The 12,434-nt window shown below is 48.1% G+C and overlaps 1 protein-coding gene across 1 annotated transcript; it reads right to left on the reverse strand.

Moving 5' to 3' along the window:
* Positions 1–600: 600 nt before the first annotated feature.
* LOC144173914 (alpha-tocopherol transfer protein-like) lies at positions 601–12,204 on the reverse strand. Its single transcript, XM_077702239.1, has 6 exons — positions 12,040–12,204; positions 9,121–9,244; positions 5,766–6,017; positions 3,682–3,875; positions 2,389–2,499; positions 601–1,834 (listed from the first exon to the last, which is right to left on the reverse strand). Exons 2-6 carry the CDS (start codon positions 9,236–9,238, stop codon positions 1,658–1,660), a joined length of 852 nt encoding a protein of 283 aa, XP_077558365.1. The 5' UTR covers positions 9,239–9,244; positions 12,040–12,204; the 3' UTR covers positions 601–1,657.
* Positions 12,205–12,434: the final 230 nt, after the last annotated feature.

Here is a 12,434-nt window from a genome sequence, read left to right on the forward strand (position 1 = left end):
TGGTTTTTTCAGCTCCGAACAAATTATCTGGTCTTTGTAAGCGGGTAAATGCCGAAGGCAACAAAAAGCCATCGTGTACGAAGAATCACGCCCGAAAGTATGTCAAGTGCTGTGTCAACGTTGTGTACGAAATCCCTTTTTCTCCGTGTGGTCGATGCTATGTAGGCCAAACAGGCAGATGCATTAATGACCGCCTGCGCGAACATGCGAACACGTTAAAAGGCGTTCCCACCAGTCATCTTTCTGACCATTGTCGACAATGCGGGTGCAAGCCCTTATTTGAAAAGTGCGAAATAATAAAAAAGTACAGGGACCAACGAACTCGTGAGATTAGCGAGGCGCACAGAATTCAGAAGCTCGGTGATACGTGCGTGAGTGCCCCATCATTGGCCTTACTATCAAAAGAAATAAGTTATCTATCTGAACCCCTCGCCTAGTAATCTTCAAGCTTGTGTGTGTTTGTGTCGCCCCCCCCCTTTTCTTCGATGCCTTTATAGCCGTGCGCGGAAATAAAGCATTTGGTTGTTAGTCAGCGCTTCGTCCGTTTGTCCTTCCTTGTCCCGTTCTTCGCGCTGTTTTTTCGCTCATCAAAAAATATGTAAATGTCACATAGCTTGCGCATCCCTCTATCCCGATCGATCCCTCCACATTAAACGAACACACTATCACCCTGATTGCACGCTTTGTCACTAAGAGTGGTCTAGCACGAGTCATATAGCGATGGCATACGTCAGTGAATTAAACATTCATTCTAGAACAGCAAAAATGGAAGGAAAACACGTGCCACCTCTAGACAACAACCTCCTCGCTTCCCCCGAACTCGTTGATCCATGGACCCCAACCCTAATTCTCCTTCTCTCCAGCTTCCCCCCGTGGCCTAAGGCATTCCCCTTCGGAGGAAATGCTTTAGCAACATATGAGTTCGAAGAAATTCAAGGAATACGTGCATTTGCAGCACAATTGTCTAAACCGTGTGCTTTTCGATCTACGGGTCAGTAATTCAATGATAACCCGCCACGGTGGCTCTGTGGCTAAGGGGCTAAGGCGTTGTGCTACTGAGTCTAAGGACGCGGGTTTGTTTCGGGCGACGGCGGCCGCTTTTCTCATGGAGGCGAAAAGGAAAAGCGTCCGCGTGTTCGATATTTCGGCGCACGTTAAAGATCCCCGGGTGGTCGAAATTAATGAGGAGCCCTGCACTAAGGCACGCCTCATCGCATGTGTAGAGTCGGCGCGTTAAACCTCATAATCAATCAAATCAGTTCAGTGACACCGGCCGAAGGTTCTTTCATTATTCAATGAGAGGTCGATCTTTTCACGCACGACTAACAGCACCGACTTCATTGTTCAACACTTACGTCACCATTCTGCCAACAAAAGTGTCTCATAACTATACAGCTGCATTAAAAGACAAAGCCTTGGAATGTGAGGTTTTTAAAATGGCATTAAATTAAATAAGGGCATGTATTATTCCCATCGCTATCGTCGGGCACATACATGTGGCCCCCTGTAAAAAGTATGAAGTTAGCGCGAGGAAGGAATCAGAGGCGATATGCTGTTACCGAAAGCACGGCAACGATTTTCGTGTGACGAACATAACCATGCTGACGAATATATACACACAATGGCACAAGGTTCCGCGGGGGGGCAGCCACACAATTCACTCTTTCACGTAGCCGCATTGACACAAGCTCTCGAAAAAGGCGCTCTTGCTGCGGACGAATTCGTCCTGTTGAACGTAATCAAATCGTTCTTGACGGCCACCGAATTCTTCGGGGACGAGAGCTGGCGGGCAGATATCCCAGAAGCGGCGATCATCGTTCCGAATGAAGTGAATCTGCGTAGTTAAAAACACAACCTGTGCTGTTAACGACACTTCCCTTCATGAGGAAAAAAAGACATCGCATCTGGGTTGTGGCATATGTATCGTGCACCTCTGATCCAGCCTTATACATCCCACCAAAATGGAGCGACAAAGTAGTGGTAATCCCGAACTCAACTTTTCTGGTCAATGGGCTACCACTTGAACCTAACTGACACATTAACGAAATAAAATCCTTGCCGCTTTTATATTCTACAATTGGACAGATATTTTAACGAGGATCCTTGTAAAGTACACCTATATTTCCTTTCCCACATGCAGGATACCAAACTGGACTGCACCCTCATTATCGCGCGCGCACACACGCACACGCGCACGCGCACACACACACACACACACACACACACACACACACACACACACACACACACACACACACGCACATCGGTTTTAACCACTGCATTGAAACACCGTTCTAGATTTTCCAAGTTAAGGGAAAAGTCTGTGTGTGACAGCTCATGTTGACACAAAACTGCAAGCAAAATTGAACGAACCGGGGAATTCCTTACCCTGCTCATGAGCTTGTACCTCAGGAGAGGTTTCACGACCGCAAACAGAACCTCGAACACTTTGGGACAGTTGATCACGTAGAGTGCCTTTATCCGCACTGGCCAGCAATCCTGCAATTATTGAGTCAGCACTGCATGCAAACCAGTCGTATGCTCTCCGTCACTGATTCGAAGCTGAGCGAATTATAGCCATCAACCATATGTAGCTCATAATATATCTTTACAATAGTCCGGAGAGTCAAGGGTTGCTTTCTGAAAATTATTCGCCACAATTATCCCTGACCCACTTGCACATCCGTGTGAAATCTAACTCTCTGCATGACTCAAAATAATTTTAAGGCACGACTATAATATGTCACACGCACACGTGTGTCTTTCCCGGTAAGGCTAATCCAAAAGAATATGAATTAGAATATTTGAAAAGAAAAAAAGGAACGGCGCATAATAATTTGACTGCAGAAGGTCGCCACGCTATCCAATATCAGAGTGACAAATGCCCTGTTGAGAGAGAGAAAACACTTTATTTGAGCACTAGTTGGGCTAACGACGAGTGGTGACCAGCGCTTGGAGGGTGCCGGTGACCTGAGCTGCTCGTTCAGCAAGTCCTTGCTGGACTTGAGGGTCCGAGCTGCGTAACGCCGCCTCCCAGTGCTCTTCAGAAGAGATGAGAAGGAATGAGTTGTGGGGGCATTGCCAAACGATATGAGAGACTGTTTCGGTGGCTCCGCAGTCGGGGCATTGGGGAGAAGGAAATATTGAGGGATAAATTGCATGTAGTCTGGCGCGACAAGGGAGGGTATTGGTTTGTATAAGGCGCCAGTATCGTTCCTCTGCGATAGAAAGCGACCAGTGGGGTGGAGGAATGGCAGGTAATTTCCTGGAAAGTTAACAGGCTGTCACGGGCTGATTGGGCTCTCCAGCTTTGGCACTTCGAGGAATTGTAATTGGAGTATACATTCCACTGTTCGTGTATAATACTCACTCCGAATTTGAGATATGTTTGAGTCCTCAATACGTTCTAACGAACCATACAAGTGTGCGGTTCTTGCGACATTTAAGTATTTCACATCATTCATCTCCATTTTGAGCTACAGAGAGACGCTCAACCGCGGACTTAATATTGGGACTTATCTCGTGCTTGGTGTTGCTGTATTTCATTCGTTTCATATGATAGAAAAAATGAAATAGGCAAAGTATCTGGTGCGGGGCAAGTTCTCATTTGACGCATCTCATCAGAAGAGCACGTATGGTGTCGTAAATGAAGGCAGGACCACCGAATTCCGCTTTCCTTACCTGCGTAATATGAACAGCCTTCCTTAGGAATGATGGCGTGAAAAGTGCCAAGTGCAGCGAACCGAAGCCGCTCAAGTCCACTATGCTCGAGACACCACGGATCTGAGAGGCGTCCTCCAGTTGTCCACAGCCAGTAATTAAAAGAGCAGCTCTGCTCAGTTCGTTGAGGGAGCAGATCGTAGGGTTCCAAGCGCCTGTAATTAATTTGGGAAGCATGCAAGTTTTACACACTCGGCCAACGATATACTTCGACCCACAAAGCAGTTATAGCAAAAAGAAAAAAACATCCTCGGGAGACGGGAGCGCAAGTCTGTTTGCATGGTTTTGATAACTGCGTTAGCACAGGACACAGAGTAGGCGACACGAGACTGGGCGCTGTGCAGGAAGAAGGTTGGTTGAGTGCAGAAATAAATAAAGGGCCCACAGAGCATGGCATGAATTGAAAAACTGTGTTAGTACGGGCTTGTTAGTGCATAGTTTGATAACAGCGCTATGACAGAACACAGAAGAGGCGACACGAGACTGAGCGCCCAGTCTCGTGTCGCCTCCTCTGTGTCCTCTCCTAGCGCTGTTATCAATCTAAGTACGTACCAACAAGCCCGTACTAACACAGTTTTTCTGTTCACGTGCTTTGAAGGCGAAAGTGTAGCGATTATCAGACTTATTTAGTGGCACACCATGTTTGCGTCTGTTTCTCCACTTTCGTGTCTTTGTATTTCGACGCTATAGTTACTCCGACAGGCAAACTGGCCGCAGTTCATGCCACAGCTTTCCCACTCATAATTCTCCTCCGATTGCACCTGTTATACTCACGTTCCGTCACGCTCGCCTGTCACGGGGCACGCATCAGGCAAGTTCTTGTTCCATAATTGCAAGTTGCTGGGCTTAGCGCTGTGGTACCGCACTTGAATCCTGCTCTGGGGAGCCGGGCACAATTACCACACGAACCCAAATGCCTTTTGATTTAAGTATTTTTTACCTTACAGAGGCGGTCTTTTTGGTGCCATTGGAGTTGGCGGACGCTGACGACGGCCACTTCCTGCGTTTCATGAGCCACCGAAGGCTTTCACCTTAAAATTGAGCTGGTAGCAGGAAACGCGAGGATTGCCTTTAAAGGGTTCTCTGCAGTGAACACTGTCGTTTTTGGGAAAATTTTGAAGATGATGAAACGCCGGGATACCGACAAAAAAAACAAAAAAAAAAACTGGCATAGCCTTGTGCGGAAATCTTACGATCTCCAGCACCGTTTCCTCAAGGAGAATAAACTACGGAAAGTTAAAAAATATAGCAACGAAAACGTTTGCCAAATCAAAAGTAGAAACTGAAAATGAAAATGACTTTTTATTAATAAAATATTGCGGGGCTTTTCGTTAAATACCCAGTACAGCCAGTAGCGGTCCCAGAGATCGGTTTTGGGGGGGGCGATTTTTTTTTGGTGGGGGGGGGGGGGGGAGAGAGAGGGGGCGAGGCGAATAAAGAATCGCTCCCCTCCTTGCGCCAATTCTGCGGAGGTGGTGATAACCATGCAGGCGTGTGCGCGTATGCGGTGCAACCCGCAGGGATTTAACTTCGGGCAAGTAGAATGCTTAAAAAAACTAAAAATAAGAAACTGAGGACCTCTTTGGGGGGGGCGACCGCCCCCTTCGCCCCCCCCTTGGGACCGCCACTGAGTACAGCCCAGTACCCATCCATGAAGTACATTGTTTTACGCGTTGCAGGTAAACGGACGGACTTATTTCTGGCCGAAGTCACTTGAAAATGCTTACGCATTAAAACCCCATTTTTCTGCTGTGCGTTTGGGGCTTGGCTTGCTCGAGTGGAGCCATCAGATTGACGCACGTCTGGTTTGTGCGATTATTTTACTGTCCTCACATTTAGTGGGACCGCATTTGTCAGCCCGATTCGAGGCAGTTCCTGCTCCCTCACGTGCAGTGTTGGTGAAGGGCGCTCGAGGAGAAAATGTGCAACCTCAAATTATCCATCGTCAGCCTACTTAGGTCCACTGCTGGATGGACGTTGTTTAAGGTTCTGCATTTCATCATCGCGCGGATTTCACCAGCAGTGAGCGTTAGACGGATACTCACCAAGCTTCACCAATGCGATGCCCCTCCCACAAGCATCGGTTTCTGGAGATAACATCACGAGGTGGTTTTCATGGCAGATCCTTTGCAGTGGAACGTTCGCCGGCGTTAGGTCCTCGAAGAACTCGGGTGTATCTCGGCGCATTCGGAAGTAGTTTTGTATAGTGTTGAAGGCGTCTTCCACCCTGTATTTTCTGGCTCTTAGGAACATCACGAGGAAGTCATCGCCTGGCGGAACCTTCAAGGAGGGCACCCCTGCATTAAACACTCCACAGCTCTAGAAAAAAAAGTTTTGCACACTTTTTTGCTCATCTTAGTACAACGACCATTCCACTCAGGCATAAAATTGTGCGGCTCACATGAAAATTTATAGCATTAAAACACTACGTTACAGAACCTACGATCAAAATGTCCAACTTGCCGTGCTGTTCCATTTAGATGGCCTATTCTTGCCGGTGGCCTACTCTTGCCGTTGGCTGACGGATGGTTTATCAGTGGTCACAGGATACGCTTCGCTTCTTTCAGAATATAGACGTTTTTTGCAATGTAAATATGCAATATAAAAACTTTCAACATTTTTGCAATGTGGAATATACACATTCTGAGTTCGAATTTCTGCAATTATAGTCGTACGTAATTATCATCAATTAAGTGTCCAGAATCCAGTCTAAACAATGGAAGTTGATTTTGGGCTACTTAATGGCCACTTACTCCCCTCAGGCCATGTTCAGGTGTAATCTAACGCGGTTAAACCAGTACTTATCCCATTCCTGTTGTCGATGTAACAAAACTACCGGGCGAGACCAAGCCAGCCGTAGTCCAAAAAAGACCGGTAATTCCCTCGATGGGTTGTTTAAACTCCAGAACAGCCACGAAGTTCAAATGTCAGGGTGCTTTTCTAAACTGAAATAAAAGTGCCCGCCTACTGCATATGACATTCATGGCCCGGATATGGAACATAATATAAAATGTCATCCTAATGTACAGCTGTCTAAAAAAAGTTCAGTGTCGTTCCACTCTGTGAAGAAGGATGGCCAGCAAGAGTGGGCGTGGTTCATGTACTGCAATTTGTGACTGAGCATAATTTGTAGTCAATCAGCTGACTGAAACCCGGAAGGACCAGAGCTTTATTCTAACGGGCAAACGTGCGGCCGCCCGTTTCCCTCCCGTAGAAGCCAATGTATTAAAAGCTGACGGGAATTCCATAATATTTACAACTTCGCTTTGAACTACGTAATTCTAAAAATTATACAAAACGGCGAAATGTTAGAATCGTCATAGCGGATAATTGCCGCATAATTTGTTTCGGGATAGCTTAGAGTAAATACGATTTACAGACATTTTGTGTGACGCTATTTCGTTCGTATATGGCCCGGTATTGGCAGCAGACGGTAATTCTATAACGTTTACAACCTCATCGGGAACTAACTAATTGGGACAAGTAGATGAAGCTCGGGGCAAGGATAAAGTCGTCTTAGCGGCTGATTGCAGTATGATTGTTTTTAAGGCACCTACATTAGATTAAGTGCTACAGAGCATTCACAAGAAAGTGAATAACGCAGCAAGATTTAAAGGGACACTGAAGTGATATGTAAACATTGCGGGATTACTAGCGCAAATTGTAGTCCGGAGTCCCCAGGCCATGTTTCGACCACTCTGGGCGTGTTTACGCGATTTTATTTAGTAGAAAAATTAATTCGAAAATGCTGTCCTCCTTTCTTTACGCTCGCCCATTTTCTGTGGCGTTTTCGTGTGACGTCGGGAGGAGCCGAGCTCGCAATTGTCTGCGCTATTGCACGGCTCCCCGGCCTTCAGACAGAGTCAGTCGGCCCAGCGTTTCGTGAGCCGGCCGCTGACGGGTCGTCGCAATTCGTTCGCTCAGTTGAAACAAAGCCAGTACACGTTTGTGAATGGAAGAATGTGCCTTTCTTTACTTGGTTAGTTTGTACACTGTATCTAGCTCCAAGTCAAGGTCGCTTCACACAAGCGCTGCACAAGCGCACATGCGACGCTTCGCTGACTAGTACGCCGGTAGGAAAATATTAGGCTTCTTGAAGGCGGGAGAAGAGTCAGCGAAGTCAATATCGGTACTAAGGAAATAAAATCAACTGATATTTTTACCGTACAGCGTAAAACTAGGGTGCGGGAAGCACTTTTTTGCGCTGGGCAAACAAGCACAGCGGCCAGCAGCCCGACTACGTATCTGCGAACGCTTTTCCGTCTAAGAAATGCAATTGCTAGACGTGAGATATTGTGGAAACTTGGGGGATGCTTACTGCACGAGCGCAAACAACAAATAGTCACCTAAGCTGCTTGGAATGCTAAATAAAAGTGTAAACTTGTTATACATTATATGCCTTATATTTCCAATGTCGGCAGCGCTCGACCTTGGCCGAGTGGTTTGGAGCGCTATGTATGTCAGCGCAAGTGTTTTGCAAGTCCGTGCTGGTACGTGCATTTTTTTTATAAGTTATCTTTTTCGTTTTCCGCCAATGTTTTCTATACTGAGTTCACCTTTTTTTGGGCCGCAACGTTCATTGCTCCACGAACTAGTTCACAGAACACACGCAGGCTGGCACTGGCGGGCTAGCGAGTTCTCGTTGGCGTGCTGTTGCCATAAGCACCGACTGCTTGCGGGCAGTGGGCACAAGCCAAAATCAACAGACCCTTGGTCTGGTGCGAACACGCTTTTCACGATACAGGTATGAGTGAGGCAAGCTCCAAATTTTGGGGAAAAGCGCATGGCATTTGAGCGTCTGCGGGGACGCTGAGGGCGTTCATGCACTGCGTAGGCCTCGGCTAGTGAATGCTACGATTCCAAGCCATCCTGGGAGGCTTATATTATGCATTTTTCAGCCGACAACATGGCAGAAGCGCGGTACGATGATTACTGAGATATTGAGAATGCCCATCCAACAACGCCATTGGTTGCGTTTTACAGAACCGAAACCGAAACCGAAACTTGTTTGATTGCTAACCTTGGGCATCGTCCAATCACGGTGCCCCCTCCTCCCAACGTCACAGCATTAGTTGGTGCGGCCGCCGCAAACCGCGCATGGTAGTTTTTCTTCTTTCGAGCTTTGTAAAATAATTACCGATTTGTCAACCGGATAAACGATGAAAAGTGTGCTAATTTGAGCCAGTCTACGTAGTGCAAGCAAAAACGGGAGCTTGACAGATTCACTTCAGTGTCCCTTTAAAGGCCTTTTTTGACGCGACTCTTCCCGTTCAAGCAAAACATTTCAGGAACTAGACATAGAGAGCTTCGCTATAAAAAAAGAGAAAGGCATTTGCTCCAAAGTCGCAATGCACCGCCAGGAAATGAACTCCCGTTTCCCTGCTAACCAGAGCGATTTACCTTCGAGTAGCTGCCGTAACCGCTGTAAGGCCTTGGTTTTTACTTCCGTCGTCTCACCCAGTTCGAGCCTAGCCACCTCTTCAAGGCTTGGCAGCGGTTCTTTCGTCTGCGTTGGCATCTTCGGCTGCGGCACAAAATAGGCATAATACGGCGCTTCAACTCTGAAATTTCCCGTCTTGTTTCAAGTGTTCTAATTCATCCTCAGAGGTGCACGCATCTCCTCCACCCCGAACGGCAGTAACTTGCAGCTCCCGAAATCCAGTCTATGGTTTTTTTGCAATAATTTAATATTAATAATACATAAATAATAAATATAAAATGATATTTCGATACCTAATGCTACTCTTGATTTTCATACTTACCTTTTCTGCGCGTGTGCGTCTACAGACGCGTCCTCTTGACTCTAGTTCAGCGTGGTATAGCGGAGAGAATACAGAGTGCAAGTATTGTGTCATCATATCGTCAATCCATCTACGGCCATTGTTTCAGTCGCGCAGAGAGCGCACCGATGTCAGGTGCTACAGATACGAGGCTTTTGTTGGATGCAAATTGCCCTGTAGGCGATAACCCTAGTGATAAGCAATCGTCATACTGACCTACAGAGAGGCGCACGGCGGACACCCTCCTCTTTCTCTCTCTCTCTCTCTCTCTCTCTCTCTCTCTCTCTCTATCTCGTATTAACACTATCACGCGATTATCTGTATCGAGCACTTCGGCATTTCGCGATTAGGAGAATGCAATGCCCGCAAAAGGAACAAAAAAATTTTGTGCCCTTCCACTCTGTGAAGAAGGATGACCTGCAAAGCTCGACGCAGTCCACGGAGTGCACGAAACAAAACAGGTTTATCGTAATTTGCGGTGGAGCATACTTCCTACCCCATTAGCTGAGTGAACCTCGGAATGATCCAATCTTTGTTCTTGCAGATAAACATGAAAGTACCTGTGTCCCTCCCGCGTCGTAAGCATCTTGGGGGAGTTTCTCTTCTAACGGGAGGGATTTGCAGCTACTTGGTGAAGTGAATTTGAGCGGAAATGGCGACGGCAGGTTTCCGTTGTTTTAGGGGGAAGCTCTTTGGCAGCGGTTACCTGGATTTCCGGGAGCGTCGTCTGTTTATGTCCGCGTAAACGAGTGAGCAAACGCAGCAGCGATGACAGAAACAAAACGAGGAGGAGCGTCTAGCGTAGGGTGAGGTGGAGTGCGACACGTGCGGCTACGGCGTCGTCTCTCTCACTGCCTTTCCCTCACACGTGTCTCATGCATTGCCACCAAGGAGCGCTCTCCCCCTGACACTTTCCCCAGACGCTGTTCCATTGTACGCTAATCCAAACCACGTGACGTTTGCGCGGGAGGTTCAAACACGATATACAACAACATGGTCGCTGCTCCCTTGTGCGGGGCTGATCCGAACCACGTGACATTTGCGCGGTAGGTTCAAACACGATTTGCAACATTCTGACCGGCGGCGGCGGTGCACTGCGAGGTAGCAGCAGAGTAGCGCACGCCGCCGTGCGTTCGCTGATCACGCGAACACTTCCTTGCACGCAGCAGAAATGCGCTCTGACCTAGAAGACTGCAGGTCGCGCTGCGCACAAATTTTATTTTAGAGAGTGTAGTAATCGTGAGCGCATTTTTTACGCCCGTCCGCGCTTCTGTTTATCTTTCGCAATCACTGATAACCGCACTACCCCCGTCAGCTGCCGACTGCGCGACTTGCCAAAGGGGCATCGGCGGAGGAGAGGGCAAAATAGTTGTCAAACAGGTGTCAGCGGGGGTGAGGAGGAGCCCCGGAGCGGCGCCGAGTAAATAGATGACACCGGAATGAAAACTGGAGATATACTGCTTTGCAGTAAAATTAGTGCCCTTCCACTCTGTGAAGACGGAGGACCTGCAAAGCTGGACACAGTCCACGGCGTGCACGAAACAAAATACGTTTGTTGTAATTTGCGTTGGAGCATACTTCCTAGCCAATGAGCTGAATAAACCTCTTAAGGATCCAAGCTTTGTTCATGCAGACAAACATGAAGCTGCCTGGGTCCCTTCCTCGTCGTAAGCATCTTACTGTTTGTGTAACACGCCAACCTAATACGCTCTACCACTAAGGACTCGGGATAGGTCCCATCGGGCCGTTTGTCGTCCGCGTTTAAACCTCGCACCAACCAGAACAGCGGACGTGCCATCCATCATTACGGGCATATAGCCTATAGCTCGTCGTCACACATAAGCCGGCCACCGGTCATATGCGCGTGCTTAGAAGTGACAGACGCAGTCGAAAGTATTCCCTGAAAGTGACAGACGCAGTCGAAAGTATTGCCTGAAAGCCCTCTGAAGAAGTGATATTGGCTCATGCCGACGTTCCAAGCTGGCAAGTTGCTATTCATGCGATAGAGATTCGCCGCTACTCGACGAGCTGAACTTGAGGTGTTAACGGTGGCGCCAGCAGCTTTCCGTTGTTCTTGCGCCCATTCGCGCTTGTGTTGGGGCCAACGCTTCAACTCTTGCTCTTCTCCCTCCAAACGAGCGGCATACATCCGTTCCATAACGATTTAAAACCTGGAAACCCTTGAGCTCTCGTACAAACATGTGGCTGTTCGTTTCCTTCCCCCTCGTAGGTATCTCACTGTATTTGGAAGATGTCTGTGTAACACATCAACCCACACCCGAGCCACTCGATTACGCAGGGCAGCCGAGTAAGCGCATTGAGCCAGGTAATTTCGACATCTAAATCTCCCACCAGCACAACCGGCATTCCATCGGTAGCGGCATGAAGTCTAGCTGTGCGTGCACGTCCCCCTTTTTCCACCCGCAAACAGTGCCCGCATAATCCGGTAGCCGGTGATGGCGCATGCTTAGACGTGAAAGACAGCGGTGCAAATGTCGCACGGGAGGCCTTCCAAGGTGAAAAGAAAAAGGGTGCTCACGCCGTCGTTCCAACTTAGCAAGTTTCTCTTCAAGGGATTCGCAGCTACTTGGCCAAGTGAAATTTCAGCGCAAACGGCGACGGCGGATTTCAGTAGTTTAGGGGGCAGCCCTTTGGTAGCCGTTACGTGGGCTTCGCGGGAGCGGCGTCTGTTTATGTTCGCGTAACCGAGTGAGCCAATGCACCAGCGACAAAAGAAAACGCAAAGGAGTGTCTAGCGAAGGGTGAGGTGGAATACGACACGTGCGGCTACGGCGTCATCTTTCTCACTGCATGAGTCAGCCCAAGGAGCGCCCTCGCCTGACACTTTTCCCTGACCCTGTTCCATTCTCCGCTAATCTAAACCGCGTCACATTTGCGCGGGAAGTTCAAACGCGACTTGAAACAACATGCTCG

This window comes from Haemaphysalis longicornis, unplaced genomic scaffold, assembly GCF_048455015.1.
Source record: "Haemaphysalis longicornis isolate Haplotype H1 unplaced genomic scaffold, Haemaphysalis longicornis Haplotype H1 scaffold_3, whole genome shotgun sequence".
In the NCBI taxonomy this organism is placed as follows: domain Eukaryota; kingdom Metazoa; phylum Arthropoda; class Arachnida; order Ixodida; family Ixodidae; genus Haemaphysalis; species Haemaphysalis longicornis.

Excerpts from the sequence above, each read along its gene's own strand:
- LOC144173914 (XM_077702239.1), bottom strand. The coding sequence starts at position 9,238 with ATGCCAACGCAGACGAAAGAACCGCTGCCAAGCCTTGAAGAGGTGGCT. Across the intron at positions 3,876-5,765 it reads CATCGCATTGGTGAAGCTTG|GCGCTTGGAACCCTACGATC; the intron begins GTGAGTATCCGT and ends AATTAATTACAG. Across the intron at positions 1,835-2,388 it reads GGTACAAGCTCATGAGCAGG|ATTCACTTCATTCGGAACGA; the intron begins GTAAGGAATTCC and ends TTAACTACGCAG.